At 41.7% G+C, this 16,080-nt stretch overlaps 1 protein-coding gene across 5 annotated transcripts in view; it reads right to left on the bottom strand.

The window, feature by feature from the left end:
• The window catches only part of TTLL7 (tubulin tyrosine ligase like 7), a 262,594-nt gene that overhangs the window by 200,815 nt on the left and 45,699 nt on the right, over nt 1-16,080 (bottom strand). For all 5 annotated transcript variants that reach the window (XM_033916629.1, XM_033916626.1, XM_033916627.1 and 2 more), the window contains exons 6-8: nt 15,909-15,976; nt 9,047-9,205; nt 3,136-3,352 (exon numbers count right to left, since the gene is read on the bottom strand). In XM_033916629.1, coding sequence (XP_033772520.1) covers nt 3,136-3,352; nt 9,047-9,205; nt 15,909-15,976 — 444 coding nt within the window. The remainder of the gene's footprint in view (nt 1-3,135; nt 3,353-9,046; nt 9,206-15,908; nt 15,977-16,080) is intronic.

Below are 16,080 nucleotides of genomic sequence, written 5' to 3'. Positions count from 1 at the left end.
CTGTGTCCTTAAAAAGGGACCATGCTTGCTCTAGCGTTTTTACAGTGCTTATCCTCTTCCCCACCATGAGTCTCATCCCTTCTTAATTCCCTTTTTGGAAGTTTAGTGCCTTGGCCGTGGCCTGTGTCCAGGTTGGAGTGAATCATATTGTGATCACTGCTTCCCAGCGTCCCTTCTACTTCTACACCTTGCGCCGATCCTCGTAGTCCATTTAGAATTAAGTCCAGAATTGAATTTCCTCTCGTATTTTCCTTGACAAGTTGTTCAAGGAAGCAATCGCCTACAGCATCCAGAAACTTGGTCTCCCTACCGCAGCCGGAGGTGCCTAGGTTCCAGTCTATCCCCAGATAATTGAGGTCACCCATGATAACTGCATCCCTCCCTTGCAGTTGCGTTTAATCTCATCCATCATTTCTCCATCAATTTCTTCGGACTGCTCTGGGGGTCGGTAGTAGATGCCGATCTTCATTTCCGTTCCTTTTGTTCCCGGAATTTTGGCCCATAGAAACTCTACCTTATTTTTCATTTCCAGCATGTTCTCTCCGGTAGACTCAATTCCCTCTTTGATGTATAGGGCAATACCCCCACCTTTATGACTTACTCTGTCTCTGTGGTATAGCTTGTATCCCGATAGCACAGTGTCCTAGGCGTTTTCTTCGTTCCACCATGTTTCTGTGACGCTGATAATGTCAAGGTTATCTTTTTGAGCCAAAGCTTCCAATTTCCCCATCTTATTCCTTAGGCTCCTTGCATTCGTGTGCATACACTTGAGTTTGTGGCCTGTTACTTTCTTGCAATTCCTTCCCTCTTGTGTCCCTTTCGATCCATCAGGATTTCTGTCTTGCCTATGATCCAGGCCTATGGCAACCTGCAAGGGTCGCTAAAGTACTGGTGATCCTCTCTGCAGGATGCTCCCTGCTAAAATTAGGTAAAGAGATGCGTGGGAGGCCAGGGAGAAAGCCGGACACCACAGCACTTCCCGACTGACCCTCCCCCCTCATCCTCTAAAGCAGAAGCGGCAGCAGCTGGCCAGCAAGAGGCAGCACTGCCAATCCTGCTTTAGGGGGTAAGGGGGGAGGGTCAATCACTCTTACCACAACAGGCGCTTCTGTCTCCTGTAGTGCGCTAAGCTCCATCCCCCACCTGGCTCCATGATCGACTGGGGTTACCTGAGCGATCAACCGGTCGATCGCGATTGACGTATTGGGCACCCCTGGTCTAGTAGGTTTTGGGGGTATTTTGGGGAGCTCACCATGACCTATAAGAGAGTTGTGGTAAGATATTTATATGGCTCCCTTTTTGTGAAGTTCGCAGCAGTGCCCTGTAAGGTACCCCACTACTGTGTTGCCATGTCTGGATGTCCAGTCCATCACTTTGCTGGCCCCTCCCATGTCCAAAAGGTCTTGTTCTAGGCATTTTTTACTTGATTTTTTGGACGAGAATGGGTTATAAAGATAGACAACTTAGCAATCTGGCCGATCAAACGTCTGGACATATAATTAGACAATTTTCAAGAAAAAAAAATATTATGGACGTATTTTTCGAGAATGAACTTTAGACACTGCCGACTTTGGGTGACTAGCAACTTAGGCCCAAAACGGACTTAGACGTATCTTTTGATTATGCCCCTCCACGTTACTATTCTATAATTATGTACTAAATTGCATTATGCATAATTCCTAGTTGGGTATTCAAAAAGGAGGCGCATAGGAGCTGACATTTATGCCATCATATTTGCATCTAACTTACAAAAATCTACAAAATACTATAAATTGCATGTTAGGTGTTATAGACATGAGTTATAGACCTGCTAAAGATTGGCACCTATGTTTTGGTACATTGATGAGAGTTTAAGCTAGCATTCTATAAAAACATACATGCACATGTTATAGAATAGGCTTACTAGTCACACTAATACAGCAGTTGGTGTCCTGTTATAGAATTGTCTCATGAATGTACATTTACATGTATAACTGCTTTTCACAAGCATCCAACTAAGCTCTTGAAAATGTTGCTCTCTCCATCCTCAATGACACAGAAACAAAATAAACAAACTGTTGCATATAAGAGAGACATTTAAATTCCATAATTCAAATACATGCAACTACATGAAAAATTTCCTTTCACGATCATTAAACATGACCACTACAGTTTGATGATTTTTGATCCAGTAACAGCAATCCTCTCTGTAAGCCCATTTTTATTTTCCCCCTGTAGAAACTGCAGAAAATTAAATCCTTGTGAAAATGGCAAACTATATGAGTTGACTTTCATACATTTTAAACACTTTTTTACCCTCATCCTTAACTTTAGCCCAAAAAAACAAAACAGCACATAGGTGCGGACAAATTAAACATCTAATATAATAAAACCCTAAGCCGCGCATGCGCACTCCCACCTGTGTGCTCCCATTTTCCGTGCGTTGTAGGGCACCGCAGGTAGGAGTGCGCATGCGTGCAAATCTCTCTCTCTTTCTCTCTTCCCCCGAGGTGGATGTTGGCCGCGGCCGCTGTCGGCGGCTGCAGGCTGTGGCGGGCGAGCACGGAGCACGGATCCACCAGCAGCGGATGGCGGTCAGCCCGAGAAACCCCTGACCTACAGGCCGGGCCAAAGTTTCTTTTTAACTTAAAAGACGCCTATGGGGAATTTTAATGGATAGCCAGTCAGTAAAAGTAGGAAGGAGATAGGAAGAAAGACACAGGGACAGGGGCAGGGAGAGAGACAGAAAGAAAAAAGACAGAGGTAGGGAGAGAAACAGAAAGAAAAACAGACATATATTCTAGCACCAGTGGGAGGAAGGGAGACAGAAAAAAAAGAAGAAAGACACAGGGACAGGGAGAGACACAGAAAGACAGACAGACAAAGGGGGCCAGGGAGAGAGACAGACCGAAAGAAAGACAGCGGGACAGAGAGAGAGAGAGACAGAAATAAAGACAGACAGACATATATTCTAGCACCCGTTAATGTAACGGGCTAAAATACTAGTAAAATCATAATCTTAAAACTAAAGTAGCTTCATTGTGAGACACTGCAGATTTCTGCAAAGTTCCATTCTTCCTGGGAAGGAACTGCATTCTAGTGAAGTGTCAATACAGGAAAATGTAAAATACACAATTAAGATTATCATCCACTTACCAAATTTGAATCATTGGGTGGATGGTACTTCTCTGTTCCCATTCTCACAAGTCCATCACGGTACAAAAATATTCGTAATGGATCACAAGAAGTTATCAGAGTATAAATGCGCAAGTCAAACTTATAGCCTTCCAGAAGAAAAGGCCTATCAAGGTATTCTTGCACAATCATATGTTCATGAATGGGTAGTTTTTCTCCATTTCTTATTAAAGAGATCCTGTCAATAAACATAGGTGAGATAAGTGAGATTGTTGAAATATTAAAATCTGGTATAAACCTTTCTAAACTTCATTAGTCTGCTTTGGATCTGGACTTAGCTCATGCTTTTCTCAGTACTTCAGAGCCAGCAGATAATACTGTCTCTAGAGGTTTACAAGCTACATATCCTATGTACTAAAGTTCAAAGTAACTTGCATTTCATGTGAAACATGATGCAAGATGCATGAAAATGCACAAAAATGCCAAGTGAAGGTGCTTCGTACTTTTTTATTTTTGCGTAAAATGCCCTTTTGTGAAGTCACGTTGCAAAAGTACACTTCACAGTAGTAAACATTCAAGCAAAGCACCCTTTGAAAGACAGTTTACATAAATATTGCATTAATGAAATATTGCAGGCATGTCCAACAGGTAGATTGCAATCTGGAGGGGTCAAAGGTAGATCGCCAGCCCCATTTGACTCCATCTCTCCTTTGCCTGTCTTTTTTCCCTGCCTGCGGAAATCTTGCCTGCGGGTGTATGGGGGTGAGCGCTTGTTGTTTTCATGCCAATAATTTGTGGGTATCCCAGGGGGCTGCTGCCCACACCCCATGACGATAGCCACAGGCCAGGCATCATACCTGGACTCCTGCCTCTCAGAATCACCCATTCCTGCCCCCACCCCAACACCCCTTAGAAGTGTGTTATATACCAGGCGATATCCATTCGCCCGGGCTTTACCTGAATACACGTGGAGGGGCATAATCGAAAGGGACATCTAAGTCCGTTTACGTCCAACTCGCAAGTCGTCCAAAGTAAAAAGCAGCCTAGGACACATTTTCGAAAAATACGTCCAAAATTTTTGTACTTTTGAAAATCGTCTAATTATACATCCTGCAGATCTGATCGTCCAAGCCGCTAAATCGTCCATCTTTATACCACATTTTCGTCTAACTTTTTGTCGAAGTCCAAAATGCCTAGAACAAGCCCTGTTGGACATGGGAGGGGTCTGCAAAGTGATGGATTGAACACCCAGACATGCACCTAAATAGTGGGATACCTTACAGGGCACTGCTGTGAACTTCACAAAAAGGGTGCCATGTCTTCTCCTCACTACAGCTCCCTTATAGGTTACGGTGAGCCTCCCAAACCACCTCCAGAATCCCCTAGACCTTTATCGACCACCCCAATAGCAGTGCACATGTTTAAATATCAATGTAGTAATTACAGGGGCTTATGGGCATGGGTCCTCCTTTCTATGGGTCTCTAACCCACTCCCAAGATGACTTAAGCTGCCTCTGTGCTGGACGACTAGGCTTTCCTATGCCAGGCGGCGAGGTGATGATGGTTTGGAGGCAGAATTTTAAAGATGTGATTAATAATTTTATGGGGGTGAGGGATCGGTGATCACTGGGGTAGTGTGTGGGGGTCTGTTTTATGTGTTTGAAGTGCTTATCTGGTGAGTTTAGGTGGGTTTTTGTGACTTAGACCATGTTTTAAATGGTCTAAGTCACAATGTCCAAGTTCTGTCAATCGTGGGCTGTATAACTTTTGGTTATACATGCTGTACAACTAAGTGGTTTTGGCATCTCCAGTCCTTGTATTGCACATCATCCAGAGGTCTTCAGTTCCTGTTGATCTTTAATACTTTGGGACAGTGACAGTTTTGGATCAGATTCAGCCAGTGTTTATACTAACTTAGCAGATTTGGCCTTCTTACAAGAGCCGGGAACCCCATCCAGCTACCCCAGTATAACGAAGATAAGTGTTCCAAAGAAGAGCAAAACCTACTACTTTCATGATGAATGGGAAATGGACTAAGAACATAAGAAGTTGCCACCACTGGGTCAGACCAGAGGTCCATCGCGCCCAGCGGTCCTGTGGGGCGGTGAATGGTCTTGTCCCCGCAGTGAGGCATGAAGGATCGTGCGGTCCCCGCAGCCCATACCCGCCTGTCCAATCGATCCTAGTGTTTAGCCAGCTCTCTCCCTTCTCCTCACCTTAGTTTGTAGGCTTTCTTTTTCAGCGACCCGCACGCTATCAGAGAGCCGCGCACCCGCTGCTGCTCAGTTTCGATCTTCTGCTCTGACGCAACCGGAAACAGGAAGTTGCAGCAGAGCAGAAGATTGAACACTGAGCAGCCGCGCGTGCGCGGCTCTTTGGGAAAGCGTGCAGGTCGCCGAAAAACAAAACCTACAAACTAAGATGAGGAGAAGGGAGAGAGCTGGCTAAACAGTAGGATTGATTGGACAGGCGGGTGGTGGCTGCGGGGACCGTGCGATCGCTCGTGTTCCCGGCTCAAACTGGAAGGAGGGAGTGAAAGGGAAAAGGATTCTGGGCCAAGGGGATGAAGACGGAAAGAAAAACCCACAGCAGGAAAGAAAGGGAAGGACAGGCAGGTGAGCCAGATGCTAGAAGCAGGGGGGGGGGAAGAAAGAGGGAAAAAAGCTAGATGGGGTTGAAAAGAAGAGACACACTGGTATGGAAGAGGAAGATAGGGGAAATCTGGACACAGGAAGGTAACAGAAAGAGGGGAAATTATGTGCATGGGGCTTAGGGACAGAGACATAAAGGGGACATGCCATGGGGATGGTATATGAACACAGGGGTGGCAATGACAGATACATAGGGGAGATATTAGAAATGGAGAAAATAGGAGCACAGAAGCGAGATGGTTTGTGGGGATGGGACAGGGACCGAGCTCGCAGGCTCCAGTGGCTTGCACAAATTACATTGTAACGTGCCATGAAAATAAGAGGGAGGAAGGTAGATAGATAGGCCACGCGAGAGGAGCTGAAGGGTAGTAGAAAGGAACAGATGGTAAAGGAGGGAGGGAAGAGTGGTGGTGGAAAGGAATAGGACAGACATTGAAGGAGGGTGGAGAGGAACAGACCCCAAAGGGAAATGTGGAAGACAGATGCCAGACTATGGGGGAGCGGAGGGAAGAAGATGGGTGCTAGACCAATTTTGGGGGGGTGTGAAGGGAGAGGCACAGTAACAGCAAATGGAAGACGCAGAAAGAAGACACACAGTGGATGGAAGGAATTCAATGAGAAGATGTGGAAAGCAGAAACCAGACAACAAAGGTAGAAAAAAATATTGTATTTATTTATTTATTTTTTGCTTTAGGATAAAATAGTATATTAGTTGTGTTGATAAAAATTTATAAACAAAGCCCTGCCAGCTGAACATCTCTTTCTCTAGTTCAGCAGCAGGAACTTTGATTTATAAGAAAGGAATAAGCTAAATATTACAGTACTAAGGCTTATATGGATGCAGCGGGGACGGTGACGGGGCGGTGAATGGGATGGCGGTGACGGGGCGGTTTAGGGAACGGCGGTGATGGGGCGGTGCAGAGGATGGTGGGCCGGGGACGGGGCGGTGACTGGGACAGATTTTTTTCCCCGTGTCATTCTCTACTAATGATGACTGACCTTGCAAACAACACTTTTGATCATTTTCCTAATACACAGGACCATCTGGGACAATATCCAAATTTTTTTTCAGAATGAGAAGTATGTGACAAAAATCTGTTCTGTTATTCAAGAATTCGAAAATGGTTTCTGCAACTTCCAAAAAATTGGAACAGTTGTGGATTACTTATCATACCCATTCAAAGTAGATGTGGACATTAAAGAAACTGCAGCTGCTATCAGTAAAAATTACTCATTGAACAAGCCATCTCTTGAAAACAAAATATTAACCCTTAAAAAAGACATTTTTCTCAAGACCCATGCTTAGCAAGAATCATTTTGGAAGCTAGTGCCTAGAGACAAATTTACCAACTTGAGAAGATGCAATGAAGCTCTATACTCCTGTTTTGGTTCAACTTATTTGTGTGAATCTGTGTTTTCCCATCTGACAATGACAAAGAGTACACAACGTTCCAACATGACAGATGAACATCTCCAGGATTCCCTGAGACTGGCCCTCATGCAATATTCACCCAACTTCAAAAAGCTGGTGGATGACATGCAGGCTCAGACGTCTCACTAATGAGCAAGAGCGAAATATTAAAGATTGTGCAAGATCAGCCTGGATCAATACTCGACCTAAATTTAACACAAATTACTCAATAAAAGTTAAAGAAAATTATTAAAATAGTTAAAGCAAGTTATTACTCAATAAAACTTTAAGAGACAATGTACTTTCCATTTCCCCTCGCAGTTCTTCGTCTATCTGTTTTATTTTTGCTTAATATACTTAACAGCTGATCACTTCCAAGTAAATGACAGAAGGTTCATTAAAAATGGGGGGGGGGGGGAGAATCCTCCACTTTTATTGGGTTAAAATTTAATTTGAAACTAATTTGAAACTTAATTTTCATGGTTGTAGATCACTGGCACTTTTGGCCGGAAAAAGTAAATCACAACCTGTTCAAAGTTGGACATATATGAACTATTGTGCTGCAAAATCATGAAAAGCAGCTCATTAATACAAAAAAAAAAAAAAGACTAAAACATGTGCATAAAAATGGCTTTGGGGGCTTGTTTTCTGTGGAATAATAACTATAGCTAAAGAGCTGTGGTTGCTTTCCTAAGCCTTAAAAAGTAATCGCAGCCCATTTCACATAGCGATGGTAAAAAATTAAAAGGCACTTCAGCCCAGGGAGACCTCTACTCCCTGGTAGCCCTGTGGACACTAAGGGGGAAAGTCTATGGCAGGACATCTACAATTAGGTGTTCAGAGGGTACGTGGTAAAAGCCTAAGAGGGGAATTTATCAATGTGTGCTACTGTTAAGATGAGTTATTTTACCACAAGTCATGCTATTTCAGCACTGGAGTCCATTTTATGCTATGATGCCTTGTGCTAAAATAGTATGACTTCTGGTAAAATAACCCATCATAACAGTAGCACACATTGATATATTTCCCCCCTTAATTTTGTTGATGCACACATTATTTACAATATTCTGAATCTGGCCCAAATATCATCCATTTATATACCTCCCTTGCACGTATGTGCTATGCAAGTTAAATGGGGATTTGGAGTACAGTGCTTAGACTTTTGGCATTTATATGTATATGTACACACATATGTGCATGTGATTATTCTAAACAATTACGTTTAAGTGCAAAAAGAGCTAGTTTTAAAAAATTATTAAAAAACACAGCTATTTGTTAGTGCATTAATGTGAATGTGATGTTAGTTTGAACAAAAGTGCAGGATTTAAGGCATGTGTTAATATACATATTATTTGTTTTAATTATCTATGTTCTTTTGGAAACTGTCTAGTGTTAGGTGGTATATAAATTTTAAAATAAATGAATGAATTTATGTGTATAATAGGCTTGTAAATGTTCTCATCTATGTTACAGAACTGTTCCTGTACACCCCAGACCCCTGCCCCCAACGTAAAGGTCCAACCAGCTTGTTCTTTTTACCCAAATACCCCCACAGGACTGGAAGCTACAAGGGGTCCAGAAAGAAAAAAAGGAAGAGGTAATCCCTAATCGTCCCTGCCCTGGAGGCTGCCTCCTTCAAAATGGAGATATCAACCATGCTAGGAGCAGAAGTGAGTGGGAATTATCCATGTCGTATTGGCCCCCTATATATCTTGGGGTGAATCAGGGTCCTAGAAGTGTGTTGGGGAGACATGGTGGGAGGTAGGGAGGCCTTTCACTTTCAGAAGATGGGAAAGTTTGAAAAGTTCATTACCGTAATTATTTATTTACATTATTATTTAAGATTTATAGAATTTACAGCTGAACTTACCCATGGCCCATTGCACCATTAGCTGGTTTGATTATAAAGGTTTTTTGTCTTCTCTTCCTTTTCAGTTCCTTTGTGTAGTTCAGAAATTGAGTATATTCTGCAGGAAAGATCCAAGTTCGGGGTATAAAGCTATATTCCTGAGGTTGGGACTTGATCATTCTGCAAAAAGAATACTTTGTTTAAAAAAAAGATTTTTTTTATTTTAACATGGGTTACATAGGTTACAAGGTGCTCAGTCACCAATGAATGAGAGTTTATAAGTTTGTCTTCTACCTTTCTCACCCTTCTTATTGCTTTTTTTATCCTATCTACTTTTTCACCATTCTAATTTCCTTAATCTCTATCTCATACTGCTTCTCCTACCATTATATCTTTCCTTTTCCCATCCAACCTATCCCCTTTTTTCTGCATATCTCAAACTTCCCCATTTTCATCCATCTTCCTCTACTGTATCTAAGGGGAAAAATTTATAATTAAAAGGTCCTCAGTCCACAAAACCCAATTAAGCTAAAAACAGCATTTACTAATAAAATATATAAAATACTAAAGGGCTCTTTTACTAAAGCTTAGCACACATAAATGATAAGAAGTCTATATATATATATATATATATATATATATATATATATATATATATATATATATATATATATATATAAGATGGACTTCTTTGGAATTTAGTGTGTGTGTTAATTCTGTTAGTGCATACTAGGCTTCAGTATAAGGGGGCTCTAAGTGTGGAAGACTCAATTAATGAGCTTAGCATCTTTTGCTCATTATTTTTATGTTTATTAAAAACTTTATATACTGTATAACAGCCAAAAAAGGATCCAAGTGGTTTACAATATAATTCAAAACAATTTAGAAAAGAACTCCATTCATATAGAGGAAAGAAAAAGAAAACATTAAAAACTATTCATACAATACATTTATTATTTCAAAAGTAATGTGATGTGTTCAGGTAAATACACTGATAATAAAATGCTTTTGCCCAGGTCCCTCATCTTTCTGTTCTATATTCTTCCGATTCCTTTTCTTACTTTGGTTTCCTGTTTTATCTTATTTTACATGCATATATCATTCCTTTCTTCTCCTATATTCTTTGCAGTTAGCAGGATGTGCTTCACCAATCAAAGTGTGTGACTCTCCCTCACTCTGGCAATTTAGTGAATAATTTCTGACAACTTCTCTATCACGAGGACCTTTCCTAGATCTTTCAGCTTCCTCTTCCTCTAGGGCTCCAAATTTATGAGCAACAGTATGTGGTAATGGTGGTGTTTAAAGTTTATTTTATTACTACTGTTTGCATTTGAGCTGCCTTCAGTCATCATGGTTTTAATATGGAAGTGCCTGTGTAGTCTTCAGAACAAAAACTTATCCATGAAATCTAAGCTCATGGTTGTTGCAGCTTAGGGAAAAAGACAAACTAAAAAAGTCATAATTTTAGCACTCCCTCTTATAAAAGAGGGCTGTCCACATAAGTGCTTTTGAATATTAAACAGATGGATTTTATTCAATCTTTTAAAAAATGTATACTCCCCTGCTTATTTTACCGTCTGATTTAAGGGCCCTACATCTTAAAATACATACCATCACAAGAGGGCACACACACACACTAACTTGAGTTCAAAATTCTGTCATTTCACCATTCACTGGTTGTAGAGATCCAGACTTCCCCTGCTCCTGAGAACATCCTCCTTGACTCAGGATTCTTTAGTTGTAAGGCACACAGAATTAAGAGGCTCAAAAGGCTTTAACTTAATTTTTTCAAATTAAAATAACACAATATGTTTTCTTCAGCTTAATCTGGATAAAGGTACTCACTTTCTCCTACAGACTTGCAACTCACAGCTTTTCAGAATTATTCTAGTGGTTCACGGAGACAAAACTCTCTTCAACTTTCCATTTACCAAACTCCCTTCAGAAGATGTGACACCCCCCCCCCCCCCCCCCGTCCTCACACACACATCCCTAGTTCTCTCTCTCTGATCCAGGCCAGGTTTTACTTCTTATAAGCATTACTGCACATTCCAAACTTCAAGCATAGGGCATTTCCCTTTCTTACTGTGTTCCACTCTTGTCTGGCACTGTGGTTGGAGACGTCTAAACCTTATTGCCCCATGTTATAACCCTAGGGAAAATCCTAGTCATTACTTCCTTTTGGGTTTGTCTTCTTGAGCACAAACATTTAGCCCTTCCCAGCTTCTGTGTACAAGCCTTTTCCTTGTCAGCATAGTTATTAGGGCTCTCCCCTCTTTTCTTGGAATGCAAAGATCCTTTTGTTTCCTGTTCCCTCTTGGCCCCTGAGAAATTCCTATTCTGTGTTTAGGTGCTGGCACTGGAAGCTCTACCTCTCCTACAGAGAGCCCTTGGTTACTCACAGTTGAGGCAGTTATTACTTTACCTGCCAGCTAAGAGATATACGAGAATGGAAAATCCAACTACCTCACTTCAACAGCTAAGCTCTACAGCTTTTCTAGGGAACACCTCTGCTCTCTCTCCCTATTAGCTTTCCAAGTGAGACTTTCTCCCTTGCTCCAGTTTATGCAGGGAATACCTCTGTTCTCTTTAGCTTTTCTTATGGAGTTTTTCTCTCCCTTGTTCCCAAGCTCTCTGTCTGAATAGCAGCTGTTTTAATCTCTTCACTCTAGTAGGCTGCATTGCTGTTAATTACTCCCACTGTGCAAGATGCTGACTGTCATGCCTCTCCAAGGTTTTCTTAACTCATCTCTTCTAGGCTGAAAGGCCCAATGGTTTCTAGGAAATGTAGTTGAATAATATTTTACTAAGCTTGATTCTTCCTTACGAATATTCCTGCTTACTTATCACCATACAAAGTACCCATACCACTCTGGTATAATCAGAAACAGGCTGCTAAACTGGAGCTATTGACAGTAACATGATATATGGGCAATGGAACAGATTCTTACAGGCCATAAGGTATCCCCAATTGCAACATTCCAGCCTACTTTCCATCTACCTACTAAAATGGCTCCTGTTGCAAAACTGTATCTCTAAGCGGCAAATTAAACATTTTAGTTTGGAAGAAACTCCAGACCTATTGCCTGTGTATTTACATATTTTAGCCCCCCTTTTATTAGGCAGCATTGAGTTTTGCGTGGCAATCGCACTGAAGACCATAGGGATTAAAAGGGCTTTGCTACAGTTACCATGTTGGCTTGCACTTAATCGTCTTAGTAAAAGGGGGGGCCTTATAGTATTGTATATGAAGCCTCAGCTTTCTACCATCTCTTGAAAGACCATACATTTCTTTCCACCATTGAACTAAAACAAATTTGGGAACATGAAATAATTATATCTGAGAATGAGGTAGACTGGCCCCCCTATTTGGTCCCAATCTAATCACCCATCTCTCTCGGCTAACATCACTCAAAGCCTGCATTTCTTTGCACATAAGACAACTTGGAGCACCTTTCAAACTCAGAAGGGTTAGCCTACTTGAAGAATTTACATATTGACACTGTGGTTCTTCACAGGTAGAGCTAGTGCAATTGACATTTACATTACATTACATTACCTGGTCCCTAATCTGGCATTTTGGGGACCAAGTATAAAGTTACAGAAAATTCCCCCCCAAAAATTTCATCTTGCTTCATCCTTAAGTTCACAATGATAATATTTAAATCCCAAGTCCTAATGATGGACTTTGATTGAATACAGCATTGCTTGGTAGACTCTGGCATTTCAGATGAATCTTTGAAATTGGAAAAATGTTCATTTATTCAAGTTTCTTAGGTTTTTATATACCACCTATCAAGGTTATCTAAGCGGTTTTACAATCAGGTACTCAAGCATTTTTCCTATCTATCCCGGTGGGCTTGCAATCTATCTAACGTACCTGGGGCTATGGAGGACTGAATGACTTGCCCAGGATCACAAGGAGCAGCACAGGGTTTGAACCCACAACCTCAGGGTGCTGGGGTTGTAGCTCTAACCACTGTGCCACACTCTCTTCCAATATTGGTGGACTACAATATGCACGATACAGAAATATGAACCACATGCTGCTAAATGACTATTGGCTCCTTTTACAAAGCCGAGCTAAATTGCCGCACGCACTAGCCACTACCACCTCCTTTGGAGCAGGCGGTAGATTTCCGGCTAGCGTGCGCTAATCCAGTACGTGCGTTAAAACCGCTAGTGCGGCTTTGTAAAAGGAGCCCTATGTATTTTGCAGAAAGATCCAACCCTTGTATGTGAAAACTGATTGAGCTTTTTGCCAACTGTAACTGCTCAACTTAAATCTCATTGCTCTGATTTTAACATTGGTCATGATGATGATTACTGTAGCTCCCTGAAATGTGAAGGTTCATGATTCTATTGTTGCTGCCTCTTCTGTCATCGTTTCATAAATATAAGAGTTTGAACTTAATAAAGTCCATGGTTTCTTTACTTGTAGACTTTACACTACTTTAAATATGTACTTATATTTTCAGTTTGAAAATTACCCCTGAGATTTATAGAGACAATGTCATCCTCTTTCATAAGGAAGAAAAACCTGAAAAGGAATGCAGCAATTATATGTCAACTGCACTGCTAAATTATGATATGAAATATTTGCCAAAATTTTGACAAAGTGGATAGAAAACATAATGACAAGAGTAATCCACCCTGACCTGATGGGTTTTGTAAAAGGATAACAAATTTCGAACAACGTGAGACATGTACTTAATATGATTCATACAGTACATTGAAGAAAAGATATTATGCATCACCTTGGATACTGAAAAGGTCTTCATCTGGGTAAAGTAATTATACTTCTTCACCCTTATGGAGTATCTGAATATGGAGGGTAACTTCTTGAGGTGGGTACATAGGTCTATGGGGACACAGTAGCAAATGGCAATAAATTAAAAGAATTTATATTCTAGAAAAGTACAAGGCTGGGATGCCTCTTCTCACTGTTCCTATTCACCCCGATTTCGCCTTTCAGATTTAAAGCAATTAGTTAATGGAACTGACTGAAGTAGGGGGCAATATCACATAAGATCCTGTTGAATGCAGATGACACAGTTATTTGTGAAAAGTCCTCGTAGCTCCTAGAAGAAATCAAAGGTTTCTCAGCTATTTCAGGATAAATTTGGGTAAGACTGAGGTATAGATGTTAGGATTGCGAGCAGACTATCTTCCATGCAGCATCCCTTTAGACTAGTGACACAAAGCCCAAGATATCTAGGGATTAACACATCTACTGAGCTTACATAGAAGGCTGATTTTAAAAATCTGGATGAGTGTCAGGATCTAAAGTAATGTGACTGCAGCCCTTGAAATAATTATCCTCCTGAGATTTACCTTTTTTATTTAACTGATTGAGATCTCTGCTATGTTTTCAAGCAAGCTGAAAGAAAGCTAAGTAAATATATGTAAAGAGGGAACAAAGTCTGAGTAAACTGAATAAAGAGGAGATGTTAATGCCTCATACAAGTAGTTGGCGTTTCCCCATATGGAGTATTGTGTTTTGCTTTGAAGGCCATATTTTGCTCAGGACATAAAGGGGAGAATGACAGTTCGTAGGAAGACAATTCATAGAATGACAATTGGTAAGGCAACAACTGGTAGGATGCACGAAGTCCCTACCAATTGTCACACTACGAACTGACTTCCTGGCTGCATTCCATGAATTACCACATATAAGTGCTACTGCTTCCTACTACTACCTCCCTGAGCACCGCTTCGTCAACAAAGCCGCTGATTGCTTCTTCAACAGGGCCACCGATGTGTCCTACGCCCCCTCCGCAGAAACAGAAGCCTTCCCTCTAATGTCACAGGAAAGCTCCCTCTGATGCTAGAGGGAAGGCGTCCTTCAGAGCCTACAAGAAGCTGGTTTTAGAAAGAACCATATAAACTCGAATATAAACCAACCCAAATATAAACCAAGGTAACCTGGCTGACTTCAATATAAACCGGGGGGGGGGGGGGCAGGTTCTATATGCTTTCCCCCCTCCGTCCCGATGCCTTCAGGCCTGCCGTGAGACCTGATGGTCCAGCGGTGGCCGGGAAAGGAGGGCTCCCTCCCGCCTCCTGTCCCAGCCCTTCTATTTATTTTTATATCCCTCCCGCCTCCCCTGCATACTTAAGTATCCCTGGTGGTCCAGCAGTGAATCGCACCAGGAGCGACCTTCCTTAGCGCCTCTGCATGAGCAGAAGCGGTCTTCCTCTGCCCATGCAGAGCCGCTAGCTGATTGGCTGCTGCAGACAATTAACTAGCAGTTCTGCACGGGCAGGATCGAAGCAAGATCACTCCTGCCACAATTCACCACTGGACCACTAGGGACTTAATGTATACGGGGAGGCGGTGGGAGATAAAAATTATTAGAATCAGGCTGGGACAGGAGGCGAGAGGAATCCCTCCTGTCCCGGCCACCACTAGACCACCAGGTCTCATGGCAGGCCCAGTGGAGGGCTGCAAAAAGGTTTGGGAAGGGGGCAGGTCAGCGCTAACCCAAATATAAACAGAGACCCCCATTTTTGGGACGGTAAGAAACAGCAGCAACAAATCTAGTGCTGGAACACTATTTAAGTTTCTTTTCAGTAGAATCTGTCCTGTTTTTCTGGATGTTTGTAGATCAAACATCAGCAGATGTTTCTAAGTCTCAAGAATTATGTTCTTTCAACCAGGTTTATCAATAGGATTCTGTATTTCCTAGTTAGCCTCTAATTATAGTCTCTTCAACAACTGTTTTCTCTTCTGAACACAGGGTAGCCTGTGGGGGTTACAAAGGGATGAGAGACTCTGAGTAGGGACTTCATTTGCATAATTCAATGAGGGCAGAAAAGCAGGATCAGGTGCTAAAAACATTAATACCGTAGTGACAGTCCTGATTCTGAGGAATTAACTTACTTGGTCATATTTCTTGCTAGGCAATCCTTCCTACAGATTTCGCCCATTCCTGGAAAATGGTTGATTCTCTAAAATAGTTTAAAAAATACATAAGAGCAGCACAAATAATAGTCTTTGTGTGTATTTCAAGCACATTTAAAAGTATCCTTTTGCTGAGAAGTAAATCCAATAG

Source organism: Geotrypetes seraphini, chromosome 12 (assembly GCF_902459505.1).
Source record: "Geotrypetes seraphini chromosome 12, aGeoSer1.1, whole genome shotgun sequence".
Taxonomy (NCBI): domain Eukaryota; kingdom Metazoa; phylum Chordata; class Amphibia; order Gymnophiona; family Dermophiidae; genus Geotrypetes; species Geotrypetes seraphini.
The sequence above is the reverse complement of the archived record's forward strand: the minus strand, read 5'-3'. Positions and strand labels throughout refer to the sequence as shown.